Source organism: Ambystoma mexicanum, chromosome 2q (genome assembly GCF_040938575.1).
Source record: "Ambystoma mexicanum isolate Mex_15411 chromosome 2q, UKY_AmexF1_1, whole genome shotgun sequence".
Classification (NCBI taxonomy): Eukaryota; Metazoa; Chordata; class Amphibia; order Caudata; family Ambystomatidae; genus Ambystoma; species Ambystoma mexicanum.
The window spans coordinates 209,431,876-209,453,092 of NC_090924.1; the positions used below are offsets into that span (position 1 = coordinate 209,431,876).

Sequence of the window (21,217 nt, forward strand, 5' to 3'; positions counted from 1 at the left end):
CAGCACAGAGACCACCATCATACAAGTTGTCGAAGAGGTTCTAGGCATTCTGGACAAACAGGACCCCTGCTGGTCATCTTTCTTGTTATCTCTGTCACCTTCAATACTGTTGACCTTGAAACCCTCCTTGACTTCCTTACCATACTGATGGGCTTCGATGCAACAGTCCTGCAGGGGTTCACCTCCTACCTTTAAAACAGACACCAACGCTTCCAGAGAGGTGCCCACAATTCCTAGCACTCCACAGTAACCTGCAGAGTTTCGCTAGCCTACACCTTCTCCCCCGTCATCTTCAACTTCTACATCATCACTCTGGGGTGCTCCTCACAAACACTGATGTAAAGGTCCATAATACACACATGAGGTGCAGCATTACATAAAGATCAATTGCATCCATAACATCCATCGATTCATCGATATCTGTCCCTCATCGAAGCCTGGAGATTATGCTACTACCTGAAGCTCAACCCAACAAATACCGAATTACTTCTCATAGAAAACCCCAACAAAGCATTCCCACATCCAGAATTGGCAAACTGGCATGAGGTTTGATGGAATAAGGTCTCGGCCCTCCCCCAGTGCACAATCTCTTGGCTTTACTGTCAATGTAGACCTCTCAGTCAAAGCACACATCACCAAAAACATCCAGGTCACATTGTACCAGCTTGTGCACCTTCACAAAGCCTTATATTCCTACCACAGATTTTGGAACAGTTGTCCCAAGACCTGGTCCTCTCCCACCTGGATGGAGCCAATGCCCCAGTTGTGGGAGTCCCAGATGTCATCCTAGCTCTTCTGAAAGCCATCTAGATTAGTCATTAGAGGGCTGACAAAATGTGACTGCATCACCAAGATCTTCAAGGAGCTGCGCTGGCTACCCTTTCATTTATGCATCATGTTCAAGTGAGGCGAAGAAGCTGACCATCTCCAAAGACCAGTGCACCACCAGAAGCCAAACCATCACCAGATTGAAAACAAAAAACTGCTAGAGGGGAAAGAAACAGGAAACTGGCCTTTTCCAGGGTTGCACCCTGTCTCTGGAACAAGTTAGCAATGGAGATAAGACTGTTTCTCTCCATTGTAAAAACTTTGGGAAGGGCTTGAAGACCCAACGCTTCAATGAACAGCTAGCCTAATGATGATCAACCCACTGAATCCTAATCCTCCCCCTCCAAAGGTCCCCTCTACCCCTGCTACTCCACCCATCCCAGATGTTCTGCTACCCTGTTTGTAGCCCACCGGGTGTATCTCCTGTGAACAGCACTTCATTGTTTGCCAGCTAATTATGTGCCTTACAAATCACATGCGTACGAACATACAAGCAAAACATGGAACAGCTGGCTCTAACAAATTCCCTATAGCCCGGGCCAAAGTACAATAGCTAGCAACCTTAAGTCATCTTCTCTTCCTGCTTTCCTGACCACATATCAAATACATGGCTGCATTAGCACTCTCCCTGCCTTGACCCTATCCCTGAAAACAATCCCAGGTTAGAAAGGGACACATGTGAGCGTCCCTCAATATTCTCCCCTTCCACTGTGCCAATCTGGTATACAGTCTTTTTAATGATATGCTATACTATATAATAAAAGAATAGAGTTACAGTCCTGGTTACCTCACAATGCATTAATTTGAAAATCCTATATCTGAATTGATTCCCACGCTACATGCGTTTTTTACAGTGAAATGTTTATTACATTGTAGACTCAAAGTCTTGTGGTGGTCAGCCGACACGTGTTTCGACCTCAAGGGGTCTTTATCAAGGCAAGATATAGGTTTTTAGGATGGGGTGGTGTTGCCCCAGGTTGAACCCCCTTGGGGGTTGGACTTTTCTTGTTGGGTCCAAGTCTTAGGTCTGTGGATTCGCTTACGGATATCGTTACAGTGTCGTTACGGTCTAGCCGGAGCTGTTGCAATTGGAGGGATCCTGAATTCCTATTCCTAGAAAATACTGAAGCATTGCATTCAGAACATTCGATCAGCATTGCGTTGTCACCAGAATTGTATCTCTACCAGACAGAAGCCATCAGGGTGCACCAGAATGATCAGCATTGCACTACATTACTGAGCAATAACCCTGACAGATATAAGCACTCACTGACTTCCCCTGCTGACAAATGATGACTCACGCAGAACTCTCCAATCTCGATATATACCTTAATGCCAAACAGGGAAATCATCAAATTCTTCAATGGCACATCCACAGAAAGGACCACCCACCCTTGCTTCCTGTACAACCATTTACCATTTCTGTGCCAATGTACCATGTGACCTTTAATTCACTGCCCCTCTCTGTCTGTGGATCTCAACCCCTGCTTTGAACCCCTCCACCAGCGAATGGGCCCTTTCGCTGTGTATTTACTTAGCCAACCACATCCAAAAAAACCTACCCAGCCAAATAACAGCACGTCTTTCACCAACACTTTCCAAGGGACAAGCCTCCATTAAACCTTCCCAGTCCTAGTCCCCCTGCATTGAGTCAGGGGATGTTTTGCTCATACTTTCATTTGCACACCTACAGGATACACGCGTCTCTGCTGATGGACCAGTACAGCCCATCACTAGTGGGTCCTGACTTTTCCTGAAAATGTGCCTTTCTCCTACAGGTGTGTTTTGGTAAAGACTGCCATTTTTCTGTGTACTTTCTAGGACATTGCTTTTACTTAGCAATTAATGCAATCTGATTGAGAGTATATCCTGCCCTCGGCCATGTCTGCCTAGGGAAAAGGAGGTATACTCGCTACTCCTGTCCCTCTAGCCTCTATGATTGAAACACCTCTAAGCCGAGTTGTGGTAAACGTTTGGGGCTAGCTCATAAGGCCTTTAACTCCAACCATGTACTCTGTCTGGCTGGAATAAGATTTGCTCACATTAAAGATTAAAATGTGTAGGGGTTCTCAGTAGTTAAAAAGTGATGGCTTAAACCATTCCATCTATCACTTTTTGGTTTGCTCTAACCTATATAACAGGAAACATAGAGCACAAACATGGACAGCACTAAAACTATCCGAGAAAATGCACACATCCCACACATTTAATTGGCACAAATGAGTTGTGTGAACATGGATCGGAATGATCTGCATTTAATGCAAAATGCTTAATTAACAGGCAGCACTTTCTAGGGTCAAATCATAATTTCTAAACTTAAGCAAACTATGGTAGATGGTATCCAGTCATTGCATCGAATACAAAGCATTGAATGCCAAAAGCATCGAAAAAAATGCATCGAAAAAAAACATCAAATGTGTTTTTTTCAAAGGTAAAGGTTTTATTTTAATTATAATGGGTTTTAAGGGGTAAAAAAACGGGGGCAGTGGGGGACCCCCATTAAAAAAATTGAAAAAAAAATGCATTGAATGTTTTTTTTCCATTGCTTTTTTTTAGATGCCAAGGCATTCAATGCTTTGGCATTCGATGCAATCACTATAAACCGTTCTTCAGATGTTACCATCCGAGACACTGGGTGGGTTATCAACTCAGATGTGGCAGCACATTAACACCAACATGCTCAGTAAAGGGCAGAGCATACTGTAAATGCACCAGGACCGAGGCACTTTACATCATTGCCAACTGGGCCAATCCCATCAGAGTGACCTTTCTTCACTCCCGACTTGTAATCAACAGCGTTTTGCAGGCTCAGCCTTTCATTTTCTATACCTTCTTTCCCAGGTGTGGGCCTACAGGGCTCAGCAGGCAACGTTCTTTGGACTAAGAAGTCAACGTTGCATAAAAGCGACTTAGAGAACATGGGACTAGTCAGCAACTCTGACTCTAGACCTGAAGTGCTCAGGGTCCAATGCCTGCAGAAGAGGATTACCGCCTACCTGGGCATTGTTCAGTGAATACTTTATACTTTGCTATCATTCAACGCGATGGGGCTGAGGCCTGTCAGTTAACTTAGTTTGTAATGCAGAACGGGACACTGCAAAAGCGGAGTGCATACTGTGCACGTGTGTTGGAAATGATGTGCACAATGTGATCTCTCGTGAAAATCAGCGGGTGTGTTTGAAGAGGGAAATATGTGGTAATGAGGAAGAAGCTGGTCACAGCGCTCACAGTTCACTTATTTGGTACATTTCCTTCTAATGAGGGGGTCAGAGGATCTGGAATAGGCCACATCAGGCAGTCCTTTCCTTTGATCTCTTCAAGGCCATATGTCACGTGAGGTCATTTCCTGTGATGCGTAAGGTCAAAGTTCATGTGACATCATTTCCTGTGATGTCATCAATAGGCTAATTACTATTTTTGAAACTTTAAGAGATTCCTACAGATTTCTGGTCACAGAATGTTGGAATGTATGCAATTGATGCGCCCCTAAAATGATTGCTGTTATTTATGTTGCTTCTTCTTGAATTTAATAGCCACCTTTATTAAGGGCAAATATGAATATGGTGGTAACAGTAAAACACATGTGGCATTTTAAACACCTCCATCTAACTAGGAATCTTGGACTGCTTACTTTAGGTTATACTATATGGAAAGTAGGGCATGATGTAAATAACATATTTACCCAACGCAGCACTTTCTGTCTACCCCATGCAGTAAATATCCCATGCGATCCAAACTCATAATTAGGCTGTATTTTACAAACAATTGACAGTTAACAAAACATATGTTTTAAATGTCCGGTGGATAACACACAAATGCTCCCTCAAAAATAGGGTTCACCCTGCATTTGGCAGGATTCAATTTTGTGGCAGGGTCAACTCAGCCTTTCATCCTTCCGAGGTCGATAAATGACTACCAATTTCGGTTGGGTGGTATTGTATGTAAAAATGTTCAATGTAAAGCGTTTTGGATTAAGGCGCTATATAAATAACACATCATTATCATAATAGGGACAAACATGAGCCTAGGTATTGGGCACTTGACAGTGGCTCCGATGGAGGCAGAAGAAATTCAAATCACTACATGGAAACGAGTAGGAAAAAGCCCACAGAAAGTCTCAGGCTAGGACTATGATGCAAATGTTCTTATCTCGGCCACAGATTTCCTTACAGACATTAATTTGCATGCTACTGCAATTTTGACAGCAGATTTAATTAAAGTGCACTCGGCATACACTGCGCTTGTGTTTGCAGAACAGCTAACAAAATGTCAAGTTATCCATAAACAGGGACTGGCAACGCAATGTGGACATGGCCCCTCTGCACCTGGCAGAGTTCCAGTCGAGGCAGGAGAAGGGAGATGCAGAGGTAGGGAATATAGCACAGTCACATACATGGGGGTTTGTCCCAAAATGGCGTCCAGCTATTATTAAATGTGCTTCACCCTGGCGACGGGCTCGCGGCCAGACAACAGAATTTGGAAATCCAGTCAAGTTTCCAGAATGCCCCAACAATCTGAAAACACTATCCACTGAAATTCAGTACGTGATACATAGCGATTGTTAATATTCTTAAAATCTAAATGGATTCTACTACCCAACGGGTGTATGAGAGCAGATGCTTCCCGTCTCAAGTGTTGAGCGCGCACACGAAACTGGCTAACGTGGCTCGCTTTTAACGTGCGTCACATCACGTGGTGTAGCAAATTTACTCTGGCGTTGTAATGCAATATGTATCTATCTAGAGCAGAGATAAGGATGACGACACAGGGGCAATGCGCCGTTGATGGTCAGGGGATGAATCATCAAATGAACTCACCTCATTTATTGGTTCCAACTGTCCTTTTAGATATCCATGGCAGGGCAGAGGGGAATAAAAGGGAAAGATAAAAACCAATTTAGTGAGGCTCGAATAACGCAAAATATACAGCTGTGCTTGTCAAGCATTTGCTTTAATAGACTCCACGTTTACAAGCAGGCGTTCATCATGGCGTTCTGTGCAAGTCGACTGGCTCTTATCTGCGGTTCTCCTTACACACAAACGTACACACCCACAGACTGATACACACGCTCCTGTGTTTACTATACAATACAAAACATTAAAGATGACTTACACAATGTTCTTGCAGTCACATTTTCACATTATAAAGATATTAAACTGTCAAGCGGAGTCAGATCAGTGCTCCCACATCCAGCTGCCCAAAATCCCAGTCTATGATATTTTAATTCTCACGCTTGTCCAAAAAGAAAGATTATCATATCATCAGTGCGCGAGTGTCCATTTTAGGAACTACATTCACATTTAGATTACAGTACGTATTATGCAGATACTCAAAAGAGAGGCCAGGTAAGGGCTGTCGGGCTCATTTAGTCTGCCCACTATCTTGCCCCCTGGATCCACCTGGATTCAACTCCACAGCACCTTCTTATCTCTGGCCCCTTGTTCTCACACTAACAGCCTCATCCCGATGAATGAGGAGAATCCACTGGAAAAGGAAATACTTTGCAGATCTTGTGCACGCACTGTTTCCACTGCATTTCTATATTGAATGCGGTGCATTGATAGGAGGGGATATCCTGAAGGCAAAATTCGTTCACACTTGGTTCTGCTTCCTTGCAAGCGATCTGTGGCAAGGCTGAAAGCCTCCCGAAACAACTATCAGAGCTTCCTGGCATCATACAAAGCTCCTTAACTGTTGCTCTAGACCTGGAAAGTACTTTCAAGATGGCTGGACTCCCCCAGACTGCTGTGCCAACCTCTTCTACTTAATTCCCCTGTTGGAGACTTTAGAACATCTAGTTCCTACTGCTGTGCATCTGCCTTGCCTGTCCACTGCAGCTGGACAAATGGTCTCCTGACTAACTACCCCGTCTGGCAAATCACAGGGCCCGTCACTTCCTGCTATGCTTATTTACAGTTCCATTGCTCACATCCCGGGACCATTGCTTCCAAACTGAGAAAGATCAAGTATGATGAAGGCGAGATCTGAGGAATGGTGCATGGAACTGCAAAGGAGCCTCCAGGCCTCTTTTGGTCTGAGGTCCCAGACCCTGCGTTTCATCCATGCTAAACTCTTGAAGGACATCCGCTGCAATGTTAATGGAGAGGCTCCCAACCCCAGCAGCTTTGATGCAATCGGGAAGCCCTGGAAAGACCTGACAATGCAGATCATAATCCTGCTCACAGACCATCAAGAAGAGTGCCTGGCACCGGTATCCAGTGATATCGACGAAAATGAAATATCGAATAACTTTTTTGACGAACCTTAAATACAGAAAAACACTGAATTTTTCATTAAATATATATACGGACTGGGGTAAGGGATGAAAACGGGTGTGGAGGGGGTTGGGGCGGACGCCCTCCCAGATAAAGATCCAACATCGGGCATTTATTTTGGTAATTAAGGTTCGTTAAAAAAGTTTTAGATATTGCAGTTTTCGATAAAATCACAGTGAACCGCACCAGCACCAACGTAGTAGCTGCAGTCATGGGAGGAAAATCCATGAATGTCATCAACAAGGCTGGCATCAAAGGAGTTGGAGGCATGGAAACAGTAAGTGAAGGTCATTACCTAAGAGAAAACACACAACACCTACAATTCTACATGTGCTCACCTGTATCTACAGGTAGACGCAGAAGTACCCTATGGTAAATGTTTCTTCTGTTGAATTTCATGCATGAAGCTGGAAACTTGCTATGAACCTCTGAATGATTTTCACTTCAGGGTTTCCCGCATCTTGCAGGAAATGTAAAGCTCATCCATGGGAATCAAAATTCTGATGTCTGTCGATTGGATTGATCCCTATAGACTGCGCCGGCATCCTGTGCAGTCCATGAGGATCCACTGAAATTGCCTCCATCATTTTTTCATGGTAGCCGCCATTAATGAGCTCTGGTTTGCATACATAGAAAAGATCCAAATGCAGTCATCACATGAAGCGGGCGCAGGCTCAGGAACCCTGGGTCCATCCAGATTTCTGTGCCTGAAATCGCTTCCTGTTGGGAATCAGGAGGATCCCTCAGAAAGAACCAGACACACAGGCGCGGATGCATTCAGGCACACACTGACACATTCTCCAAACTCTCTAGAATTACGCTTTATGTAGTCATAAACAGATTCCCCCTTTTAACAATGGATCACATGTCATCAACATGGCTCCTCCAGCCTGCCTCTCAATGCTTGTACCAATGGTAAGTTGTATATGGTCCCAAAAGTACACAGAATTTTTCATGGTGCCCCAAGAAGGGGAGTGGGATGGGGAACACATAGACACAAGTTGAGGGTGGCAGGAGGACATAGACAATGTCATTCATAGTTCTTGTTGCATTTAGACTATGGGAGGGGTCTAGGAGAAGGGCCAGTAGAGCAGAATTAGTGCATGGAGAGAAGCAAAGACCCATGGCTTAGAAGTTGCGAGAACCAAAATCAACCGCGGTGGGAAAGCTGGTAGGGGAATCCCAGTCCAGAAGCCAGATCGAGATCAAGAGCATAGAGTCTGAGTTGGTAACGCATCAATGGTATGCATGTGTGTGGGTGTGGGAGCAAACTGTAAAGTGAATCTTCAGTATGGCCTATGCCTGCCCCATTCTGCTCACATTGACAACATGGTGTGGGAATTCCAAAACAGCGTCAACGCTCAAAGGGCCTGATACATGGAATATTTTGCATGGTGCAAAGTACTTTCCACTGGTGCAAACTGACTTTACACTGCAAAGAAACACCCGGAATCACGCAACAGTGCAAAGTGTCTTTTTGCCGTGCAAAGTGATGTTGCATGGTAAAAACACACGTTGCACTGTTCCATGCGTCAGGGTGTTTGCTGGCAGTGCAACGTCAGTTTGCACCAGTGAAAAATACTTTGCACTGTGCCAAATATTCCATGATTCGGGCCCAAACTGTCCGCAGCATATGGGTAATCAGTAATGATATCCGCGGGATGTTTAGATTCCTTCCGTCCAGCCCATTGTTGCAGAGCAGGAAAAGGCAACCTCATTGAGTAGGGAGCATTGGGCGATGGTGTCCAGCATGTATGCCATTGCTGATCTCCCCCACACATGCACCCAAGCACCGGGACATGGTACACAATCAATGCAAGCTCCAGTGAAATGCACAGGAACCAATGGACTTCCTGGTTTCCAGGGGCTTTCACCAGAGCATGACATTCATGACACATATGCCCTGTTTGTACATACTAGGGAGTTGAAGGCCTCATTTAATAATGGCTTGGAGAAGTATTGTGGAATGTGTGAGGTACCTGTCAGAATGGCCATTCCATATTGAAAGATGCTACTTTTACAATACCAACATAAACAAATTCACAATTGGAAGTAGCCCGACCTGCTGAAGTGTCAACAGTTGGGTTCTTCATGATGAAAGCGCTGTTCTCCCCTTGGAGGGTCTCACCAATTTCCCTCACATTAGATGGCCTATATTTGCAACTACTACATGCTCACATCAGATTGTGTGATCTTCCAGTCCATGGCACCTAAAGCATGCAAACAAACTGACCAGCTCAGTAGGCTTTTCCGATACACCAGAAGCCATGAGCTTGCTAGATTCTAATTCCACCCGTGCAACAAGGGAAATGTCAGCATGCAAGCCATCTGAGGTTACACTCCTGGGCTCTAGGGCTATCTATACCCAAATCTCTGTCGCAGACTGACCCCATTCCCAGAATCTAAGACTACAAATCTTGATGTTGAGAGGACACGCATGACATCACAACGAATTGCACCTAATAACATTCCATGCGCATCTTTCTGCAAATTTGTACGCAGTCGTATCCCCATCCTGCATTCATAACAAGATCCCTCTCTCCCAGAATCTTTGCAACAACCTAAACACCTTCTCCTACAATATAATAGACAGAAATATGACTGAGAACTCCTGCCTCTGCCCTAACACTGCTTTCATCCTGGTGCCCATGCTGGTCAATGACTCTGTTTTCTCCTTCAAGACTGAAGATGTCCTGCCGCCAATGAAAATTCTGGGACAGGTAAGGAATTTTATGGATTTTGCACAGATGTCTTAGCTATGGAGCTTGCACACATTCTCGTCAACCCTATCACAAATTCTATTGACCTATCCATATTCCAAGGATCGGCCCCTGGCACTGAAGATCTCTTTTATTATGCATCTGCTTACAAATCCTCATGTGGAGTGCATATCTCTCATAAACTTTCAACCCACTGTCGGCCTCTCTTGGATCACTGAAATCCTTGAGCAAGTCATCAATAAACAATTACAGGCCTGCATGGAATGCAACAGGCTCTTGGACAACCACCTGACCAGGCACAGACCCAAACCCAGCACCGAATCATCAACTGCTTAATGTCTGGGATGACATATTATCTTGTGCATGCAAAGGTGACGTAGCCATGCTCATCATATTAGGCGTATCAACTGTTTCAGCCACACATGCCTCCCGGGAACACCTGCAACAGGTTGCTGGTGTCTCTGACTCCACCCTGCACTGGTTCCAAACACGTGAAACTGTCAGGCAAGAAAATCCATGTCACAGTATCTCCAGAGCTCTTGCGGCTTACAAAGGCTGGATGCACCCCTAAACTTACGGATGACAAACTTGAAATCTCCCTTTTTGGTCCAAAAAGCCTCCTAGGAAAGTACTTCACTTTCCTCCCAATCATCTGCTTTTTTGGCTCCCAAATCAAAATTGTCATTAGAGTCAAAAACATTGGCATTCACTGGGATGCAGAAATCAGTTCGAATTCTCAAATTGGTTCTATACTCAAATCATGCTTTTTCTACCTCAAGTCACACAAGAACATTCTGCCTTTCATCCCTCAAACCTAGCCTGCCAAGTTGGTTGGTGCACTCATAAACTCTGCCTCAACTACGCTAATTCACTTTATGTCAACCCTTTTTGACTTTCAAATCAAGAGAATCCAAACAGCTCAACATGTTGCCTGTCGACTCATTGCAGATATTCACAAAAACCTGCCTATATTCCATTTAATTGAGGAACTCCCTAGTCTACATGCAAAGAGGGGCATCACTTTCAAAATTCTTTATCTAAGCTACAAGTGTCTTCACAATTTAGCCCCATCATATGTGCCAAACAGGATCCTGCCTTACACCCCGCATAAAAAAGACCAACGCTCAGAACAGCGGCTTCTACTAAAATTGCGCACCTCCAAACACTTTAGTTGGAGGGAAAGAAGAGGTTGCCAGCCCCAGTCTCTGGAACGGACTCCCCCGTCAGATTTGTCATGCTAATTCTATATTGGTGTTCAGAAAGACACTTAAAACATGTATCCTCTTTTTAATATTCCTTTGCTAGCCCTTCATTGACCCCACGCGCCTCTAGTCAATATATATACCCCCCTTTCATGTTTTCCGTGTTCCCCCGGCTCCGTATTCTACCCCCTTCTGATCCCCAATGCGCCCAAAAACTATTTATTGTATGGTGTGCGCTACATAAGCAATTATAAATAAATAAACACCTTTTGTTGCCTAGTATGGAACCCTGTGAACATCTCACCAGAGCAAATACGCACTGTCTCAAGTCGCAGCCCTTTTTAAAAAATATTTGACCATGTATGTATAGTACTTCCCTTTTATTTTAAACTGCTTTTTCTCTTCACAAATCTCTACTAAAAGATCGTAAGCATATTAAATAATAAACTGTTATATCATGTGAATCATTCAGTGTGAATACATGGAATTGTGATTGTTTAGTAAATAATCCAGCTACCATACAGTGGCGTCCCTCTCAAGCTAGGTTACTGGCCTTTAGAATATATGTAAAAGCACAGTGGTGCGAAGATCGGTATGGTATGGTTTATTTGTAAAGCGCTTATACACAACGCAAGTGTTTCAAAGCGCTAAATGGGGTGCCAGTTTCCATGTCATGAGTAATCAATCAGGGACTCTTGAGGATGGGATTGCAGAAGATATCTATGGGGTACGTAGAAAGTACTGCATGAGGTCAATACATTGGGCCTCATCACGATATGGGGGTATCCCAGCAGTATTCCCACCAGGATACGGCCCACGCTACCGCCAATGATTCCGGCGCGATTAGCGCCGGATCGCGGGTTTGACGGAACGGGAATTCCTCATTGGGCCCATTCGGGAATTCCCCATTCCCCATTGATCCAATGGGGAATTTTCAGAGTGACTACCGTTGACGGTATTGCAGCGCTGTAATTGTGCCAAACTTCAGCAAACAGAGCTGGGGGTAAATCCTGAAAAACCCGTGATTTGGCAGACCCTTAAATGCAGCGGTAATAGCTTTACCGCCGCATCTAAGGGTTACCGCCAAACTCGTGATGACCCCGATTGTATTTACCCCTTGCAGGACGTTCTATGGAACACATGCAGTAAATATCCCATACAATCCCAACTCATTTACACTTCATGATGGTATCCTCAGACCTAAACTACTTCCTGAACTCATGAGGCAATTCCAAACTTCAGTGATGTTAATCAGGCTGCAAACCTAACACTGCATGTCATATTATTCCTTAACCTAAAACTCATATGTACAATTTCAAGTCTGTCTTTTTGGAAGAATTGATCAGTAATATCAAACCCCTACAAGAGACAGGGATTATAAAAACGTAAAAGACGTCGCAGTGAAATCTGCATCTCGATAACAGTGGCACGATGAATTTGTTCAATACGACCCTATGTCCATAGCAACTGCTTTCAGTGATGTACATGATAGCACTCAATGTAAAATAAGTAGTTGTATAACAAATTGCAGTGAGAAAATGATATATGTTTGTGAGAGGATTTGTATAACAAAATGCTGCTCGCACTTATGCACTTTAACGGGTATGCAAAATCATTTGGTTATCCGCTGGGAGATTTCAAGACTTGCTGCTATTTGTTATTTTGTGTATGAAATCTGTATAGCACTTTGTTGTGGTAATTTTGTGATGTTTTAAGAATCGTGTAATGGTCTTAATGCTTGTTGCATTTTATGTGTGCACTATAAATATGTGAGGGGTAGCTTAACACTCACTTGTTTTTCTCTGATTATAGCTCCCCATTTTTCGAGTGAGGCCCCCATTAACATAAAATGAAGGGCAAGAGACCCATTTTCTTATAAAAGTGTTTGGACAACCCATGGTGGTAGGGTCTGGTTCCCTAGTTCAGAGAACCATACAAGCTGGAAAGATGTTCATATTTCAGGTTCTGTCTGTATGGTCATACCAACTTGTATGAATAGAAAAATTACCAAAAATAACTGCTGCTTTGCATATATAGCACTTTAATGCACTAACCCCACTTTATTCGCACTTGCTCACTTTAACGAGAAGGCAACATTCTTTTTGCTTATCCGTCGGAAGTTTTCTTGACCTGCTGCTCTTTGTTATGTTTTGTGTGAAATATGCATACCACTTTGTTGTGGTAATTTTGTGATGTTTTAAGAATCGTGTAATGGTCTTAATGTTTGTTGTATTTTATATGTGCAATAGCTATATGTTTTGAATACATTGGTTTTATGAGAAAGGAACGCTAAAGGTAATGTGCAGCATGTGTTCCAGATCTGCACATCTTGTACAGTAGGCTGACTGGTCTGCACAGTAGAGGGAGCGTTAGCCTAACACTCGCTTATTTTTCTCTGTGAGAGGAGTTGGCCATGAATAAAGCACTGGTAGACTATTGAAGGAAAACGTGTTGAGAAAATTAGGTAGTATTTTAGAAAATACTTTAGCTTTATTAATGAAAGATTTTAAGTTATATTTTCATTTATTCATTAAAACATTTGATTGCATACGATCAAAGCATGAAAATGCATTAGAGATTGATATATTAGTATACATTCAGAAAAATCGACAACACTGTATAACAATCCTAAACTTGCACAAACAACAAGACAAAGGCCCTCATTAGGACCCTGGCGCTAAGTGTTTAACAGCGCCGTAAAAGGCTGCAGCACCGTTAAACACTTAGCGCCTAATTACGAGGTCCCTTTGCAGGACCTGACCTTAACGGCTGGTCTACACCAGCCTTTAAAGTAGGGACCCGCAAAGGGACCTCGCAGGCAATTACGGTACCGCAATTTGCGGTACCGTAATTGCCGCCTTCCCCATTCCCTTTGAGCCCTATGGGGCAAAAATGGGAATGGGGAAGGGCCATGGGGAAATGGGGAAATACCGCCCCGCCAACCTTGGAATGGGGCGGTATTTCCCCATTGCACCATGGCGGACTCTTTACAACACTGGCACCAACCATGGTGCTAATAGCGCCATGGTTTAGCGCCGGTGTTGTAATGAGGGCCAAAGAATTGAAAAGTTTCACTGATCAAGCAGAATTTACCAGAGTCAAGAAACGTAGAACTAGTCTACGATTTACCTGAAGAAAAGCACACGTGTCTAAAACAATTCCAGAACTGTCAAAGGCCCGAACTTTGATGGAGATGGGAAAGTAGCATGTTCTGAAAAAGACAAAACTCCCAGAAAAGTACTTTTGTAGGATCTGTGAGATATAGGGATCTTTGACCCATTTAAGAATAATAGAATTTTTAGTTGCCAAGAAACTGGAAGAATGGAAGTGGATTACCTTATGGGTGATGTACGCAGGATGGGGTGAAAACACACCTTTAACCCACCACCTGCACTCAATATCAATACAAGAGATCATGTAGCAGGTCTCATTCAATATTTTGAATTTCAAGAGATTATCCAAACATCTCTACGCGGCCCTCATTTGTTTAATGATGAGTCTAAGGAATCATGCCAAAACATGTTTTGGAAGATAGCTTGTTCCTTTATCAAGTGGCTTTAACAGAAAAAAAAGTTTTTAACTTTTGGTGAAAAATGCGAACAAAAGCAACATCATCAATCAGAATGAAACAAAGCAAATCATGTTATGTACAAAAAGGTTCTTCTACTGTTTTACAACCTTCATCTGTCCACTATATCCAACAAAGGCAATATGCCACATAACCTCTCCATGCTGGAAGATGTTATGTTATATAAATGTATAAAGCGCCAAACGTACACCCAAGGGCTTCTTGGCGCTTCAGAACCCAGTAGAACATACCAACCGACGGAGAAGACAGAGCTTTAAAAGAAAAAGGTTTTCAAAGACTTTTGAAACAGAAGTGCACTGGATGTGCACTGAGACGCATACGTCTCCTGCGCAGGCTTCTCATCGGGCGCGGGAGCAACAGAGCCTCTTGTTGAACGTAACCAAGAGGTTTTGCCGTCTAGAATAAATGTGGCGCACTTTTCTATCCAGGCCTGAGTCCTTGTTCCCTGGACTTACGCTTGGGACGGTGTGATTGTTTGGGAACCCCATTATAATTAACATCTTGGTGGTATCCCGCTCTCCCCAACGTGATTTTTGCTGACTTCTGGTCCACCAGCCACAGCTGCAGAAGCCACTGTTAGCCTGGGAAGTTATCTTGCCTACCTACAAACCAGCCACGGCTGCAGAAGCCACTGTTAGCCTGGGAAGTTATCTTGCCTACCTACAAACCAGCCACGGCTGCAGAAGCCACTGTTAGCTTGGGAAGTTATCTTGCCTAACTACAAACCAGCCACGGCTGCAGAAGCCACTGTTAGCTTGGGAAGTTATCTTGCCTACCTACAAACCAGCCACGGCTGCAGAAGCCACTGTTAGCTTGGGAAGTTATCTTGCCTACCTACAAACCAGCCACGGCTGCAGAAGCCACTGTTAGCTTGGGAAGTTATCTTGCCTACCTACAAACCAGCCACGGCTGCAGAAGCCACTGTTAGCTTGGGAAGTTATCTTGCCTACCTACAAGAGTGTTAAACTTGTTTTTCCTGATGTAGACGTTGTTAAGCAACTCAAAAACGTTGAAACCGGTCGAGAAATTGGGGATGTGGTCATGTTCTACATCTAACTGACCCACCGCAGAGATAGACCACTTTTGTGACAACCAGAGTGGCCATGTACATTGAATGCACTTTATTAAAAAACCAAAAGCTAGCCACGATTTATTTTTTAATAGTCTCTACCATATATGTATTATTGTTGGGCATTTAAATTGTATGGAATGTGGATGCATGATGGCTGTTTGTGGACGAATGAGTGAATGATCTATTGTTGATTATATGAACTGTATCAATTACAGTGTTCTTAAATTTCCCGCAATGTAAATAAAATGCTTAAGTGTAGACTAAATCACGATGAATTCATTTGTGTAAATAATGTATCAGGAACAATAAACCCTTTGATACTTTGTTTATAAATTACACTCCTCTGGACTCTTTCTTCTGAGCAAATTAGTTACATTAATACCCTAGCCCAAAGTGGGGGTTTCCTGCGTCTTTCAGAGATACACTAAACACAATGCGTGCCAGTCTGAGAGAAAAACAAACATGGCGGCTGTGCGTGAGACCCCGAACAGCCATAGGAGGCCAGGCACTGTCCACCGAGTGAACTCAGATACTAGAAACGAAAATAGAAAGAAATTAAATAAGTAACTCAAATACTAATTAAACGATGAAATAACAATGTGAATGCTTGAGCCGTGAAAAGGAGGCATCCAGTCACCGGCCAAACTCGGGAGAACATGCAGCTTTGAAGGAAATCAACATAAGAGAGATAAATAGAATCCAATAAAAGAAAGCACAATAAAATTATACAAATTAAATCAAAAAGAGGTGCTATAGGCACCTGTAAGGGAGGCATGGCATCAACAGTAAGACATACACAAGTGACCACAGTTCAAGGGTGTTTATTGAAATACAAAAAGGGTATGATAAATGCTTATCTAAAGCTAAATCTACAGATGAGAGCCGCTACGACCATCAAACAATAATAACTCAGTCCTAGTGGTGTCTTGTCAAAATAAAAGGGCCTATACTAAAAAATCTATTGCCAATTCTTACTTCTAAATACAAATAATATGGGGGACAATGTTATGCAAAAGAAAGAAGTGTTCAAAATGATATGTCAGGTTTTCAGGCCACTGCCCTCCCTTCTCCACGTTTTCAGCTAGGGACAAGGCAGTTCACTCGAGCGTAGCAGTCTTTGGTTCTTTAGCACGAGATAACAATTCACTCACCAGCATCAGGGCCTTCGGAGCGTAAGTCTCCTTGCTTCTCAAAGTGCCTTCACTCAAAGGGCCTGATGCAACCAAATAAACAAACAAGTTATTTTCCCTTCTAGATTCTCAAAAGTATTCACATCGGGTGAGTCTCTATCCAACCCAGATTCCCCTCAGCTGGGCTCAGATCCTTTTAGCGTAAAACTGTCACAGGCTTCCGTCTGCCGGGCTCGAGTCTGTCTTTCACCTTTCACTTTATTGCACAATGTTTATCGCTTCTTCTTTTTCGGGTGACTCACGGTTCATCCCGGATCCCCCTCTGCTGAGCTCATATCCCTTCAACACAATTAGTCTCCCTCAGCCGGACACAGACCAATGTCAATTTTACATTAAGTATTAAATACTTTCGAATGTGCATGGGGTTTGGCTTGACCTGTTGCAGGACCACTTCAATATCACAATTCTCTTGATTTTAATGTTCACACACTTTTGGTTGGATACCTAACAGAGACTTTTGAATGAGCACCCTGGTGATGCCGGACCACTCTGTCTATGGTATCGTAATTTTGCATCAAAGTTAATTCACTCATCTGCGGTCTTAATAATCTTCTTTATACAATGTTGCCGCTTTCAACCTTGGTTTCCATAAAGACTGGTCTGGTATCAGTCTGCCCAACTCACCGGCTGTCCTGACTTCACTGGGGCTGCTTTGTTGTAGGAGCCAAGGACAGTACCACAGCAAACACTTCTCCTTGCCTTGGCTATCGATGTGGTAGAGCCCTGGGTACCTCCGACACACAATGCAGGGTTCTTTAGCTTTAATTTCTGGTCTCACGTCTCCTATTCTCAAAGGTTCATGAAAGATGCAGTCTTTCGGTGAAAAGGTCAAGAGTGCTTCCCTCCTTGCAATCCCCTTCGGTCTTGCCATCTTCCGCCTTGAATTGAACTGCCATCTTGGAACTTCTGCTCCCTTGTGTGCTGTGCCTTGCTCAGAGTGTGCTGTCGTGCTCCGCCTTTTAACTGTGTGGGGAAGTGTGATGGAAGTCAGGTGTGTGTAATGATCAGTAATTGCCTGACCCTGCCTGACCATGGTGGTGGAACATGTCAGGTATACGGCTCGGGTGTTAGTCCATTTTCGCTCGTAGTGAGTTGTCTGAGAGAAAGTGTGTCGGAAAACAGGGGGCAGGGTAGTGAGTCCCTAAGTATCCTACCTGGTAGTATGGGGTAAACGTGTTATATGGAAGGGGATACCGCGTTACACCATCCGGTCCTACTTCCACTCCCCAAAGACCCCTCATCCTCCCACACTGGTTCACCCGCAGGAACTGGATCCAAAAGCGATGGCTGTGTCCTGGCCACCTGGATGACAGATCCCCGGGGAACAGTGGTTGAGACACCTTCAGATTTTTCACACAGCCAAACCTGCTAGTTAGCCAAAGCAGTACCACTGAAGCTCTAAAGGCTTCAATTAGACCAGTAACCACCAATCTGTGTGTTACTGCCGAAAGGCGCAGAAGAAAGACTGGTCAAACTACAATGCGTGCCGGTCTGAAAGAAAAATAAACATGGGGGCCGTGCATGAGACCCCGGACAGCCATAGGTGGCCAGGCACCCTTCACAGAAAGAACTTGGATACAAGGAATGAAAATAGAAAGTAATTAACTAAGTAACTAAAATACTAATTAAATTATAAAATAACAATGTGATGCCTTGCGCCGTGAAAAGGAGGCGTCCAGTCACCTGCCGAGTTCGGGAGAACCCGCAGCTTAAAAGGAAATCAAAATAAGAGTGATAAATAGAATCAAATTTTAAAAAATCAATAAAACGCTTACATCACTGAAATGAAATACAATCGCGGTATTGAAATCCTGAATCCAGAGCAGACAGTCTGTTCTCACCAATGACAACCATCATTAATTGAGAAAACATATGTCTCACGCCATGTCCAACTTGCTCCCAATGTGCTTGTGGAAGTTAGAAAAAAAAAGGAATTTCACCTATTAGGTTCTGGGAACTGAAGTCCTTACAGTCCACTCATTAACCAAACAAGTGAACAATGTAAATTACAATTATGGAAATACTTGCCGCGGAAACAGAGTTTAAGTTCCATATCCAATATGTTTTTTATTGCTTTAGCAATGTAACTCCTTCACTTCTCTGTTACTAAAACAATGGGACACATCCCTGTGACATGGAGAACTTAACAAGGACAGCACTGGAGGAATGGGTGTTCAAGGCAAAGCAGGTACCCACTCGCTAGTATCCTAGCAAACTATGCTATGAGGGACAAGTATGCACGTTAGCCCAAAAGCATGCCTTTTGCTCCACCAGAATGATTTGTTTTTTTGATGGAAGCACTAATCAACATATAGATTTATCAACCTAAAATAAGCAGCTCTTGAGGATCCAGAAAACCACAAACACATTTCACCATCATAAGGGATCATGTTTGCAGCATAGACTGAAACCCTTGTGTTTAAAGCATTGGAGTATGGTCAGCAAAAGCCATCCATGTTTTGGTGGGTTTAAAAAGCATGTAGAAGCCCCTACTACACATGCGACTGTGCCACCCAGCAGCCATCACTAGAAGTTCCCCACCAGTTCAGAGCCACCCAGCAATGTTTTCCAGGTATGCACATTAGCTCAAAAGCATGCTTTTGGCTCTAGAAAATTGAGAGAGAGGAGGGTTCACACTTCAATGGTTTTTTTAGGGCGTTCAAAAGAAAAAAATATTACTTCAGATTAACTGGTAGCTTGCAAAATCTGAAACAAGTATAAAAAGAAATGTAGGCAAAGTATATCTTTCTTGTGTATTCTTTCTGCTATACATGGCAATATTAGCCTGTCACCCAGACACAGGAGACAGATGCTCTGCCGTCTATCTTTAAGCGGTAAACAGTTTTTTAAAACAAGGGGCTCCAGAAGTAGGCTGCGAGGGTTCCCAGAGAATGCAACCTTCTCATGATCAATGGCAGCTCACTTGCTCCTAGTCACCTTTGTGAACATTTGTGGGTAGCTGGGACTGTGGCAAAGCGTTCCTTATACAATTCCACACTGTTTCTCTAATCTGCACTGAATTTTGCATAGTTACCTGTTAAGACCCTCCGGACAATACTGGCTACATGACATTTGGACACCCCACTCATTAACCGGATTTCAGCACAATAAATCTGTTTGAGGGTTTGTGGCATTGCTGAAAGAATAAGCTTGGAATATGCTGGACCCATAGCTGTCTGACTGCTAATTGTACACAAATACATTATTCAATTTCCAAAATGAAGCTTGGCCATGAAATCTATAAATTCATTTTTGACGGATAGTCTAAACATTTGAGAGTGTAAAAAGTCTGAATTTAAAGTCACACGTTATAGTGGTCTAACCTTTAAGTGCCGAGGGCGAGCTAACTCGTCCTTGGCACTTAAGGGGTTAATGAAACAGAAAAGGTTAGAATGCATTGAATGGCAAAATACCAAAATCACCAAAAAAAAGGCTTTGGCACTGGGGGGGACCCCATGGCAGTTAATTAAATGCACACCTCTTTAGTGATAATGAATTTTCAAAACAAATTCTGCAGTATCTGCGGCACCACTTATTTTTTAAACTGACAATAAAGTTCAACAAATCACTTTCAAGAAACATAAAACAAAAGACAAACTCAGTATTTAAAACAACAGTGACAGATGATATATACATATTTTCAAGGAAAAAACGTTAGTGGCAGGGACGTTAAGGTGAGAACTTAACGCAATAAAACCCCTGTAATTCAGTTACAGCCACCCTAAATTCATCCCCCCATTGAGCAGTCTATGAGAACAATGATCACATCAAAGCTCACATCACTGATGACATCACTAATTACCTTACAACAGTAACTGGCATTAAGCATGGCCTTCAGCCATGGTCAGTGTGCACGGTCAAATATATTTCAAAACATGAATGGGTCCTAGTCATGGCCTTCAGTTATAGACAGGGGTCACAAACTTCACCCATGTGCACTGAATATTTTAAAACACTAAAAAGCTAGCAACCATAGATGTTGCCCTTTACCAATGGATACAGCTTTCAACTGTGTCCACTGAATATTTAATATACAGAGATCGGGGCTCTAGCCATGGACTTTAGCACAATACTGGCCAGTGGCCACAATCTTGGCTGTGCCCACTATATATTCAAACATATAAATGGGCCACCAGCCATGGCCTTTGACCTTGAGCAGTTTTTACATTTTTTAACTAGGTCCACTATATATTGTAAAATAATAAAATGCAATAAGCAATTGCTTTCGGTTGTCCCACTGTGTATTATGCAAATTACCAAGGGGGTTCCTGGGAGTCCCTCTGCCAGACATTAGTCCTGGTTACGAGAGACTTTACCAGAGTCTTTAGCTCACTATCTTTC

At 43.3% G+C, this 21,217-nt stretch overlaps 1 protein-coding gene across 1 annotated transcript in view; it reads right to left on the reverse strand.

Moving 5' to 3' along the window:
- SYT17 (synaptotagmin 17) overlaps nucleotides 1–21,217 on the reverse strand; it is a 962,035-nt gene that overhangs the window by 858,559 nt on the left and 82,259 nt on the right. The window contains exon 2 of the mRNA XM_069647133.1: nucleotides 5,646–5,663. Within this exon, the coding sequence (XP_069503234.1) occupies nucleotides 5,646–5,663 (18 nt within the window). The remainder of the gene's footprint in view (nucleotides 1–5,645; nucleotides 5,664–21,217) is intronic.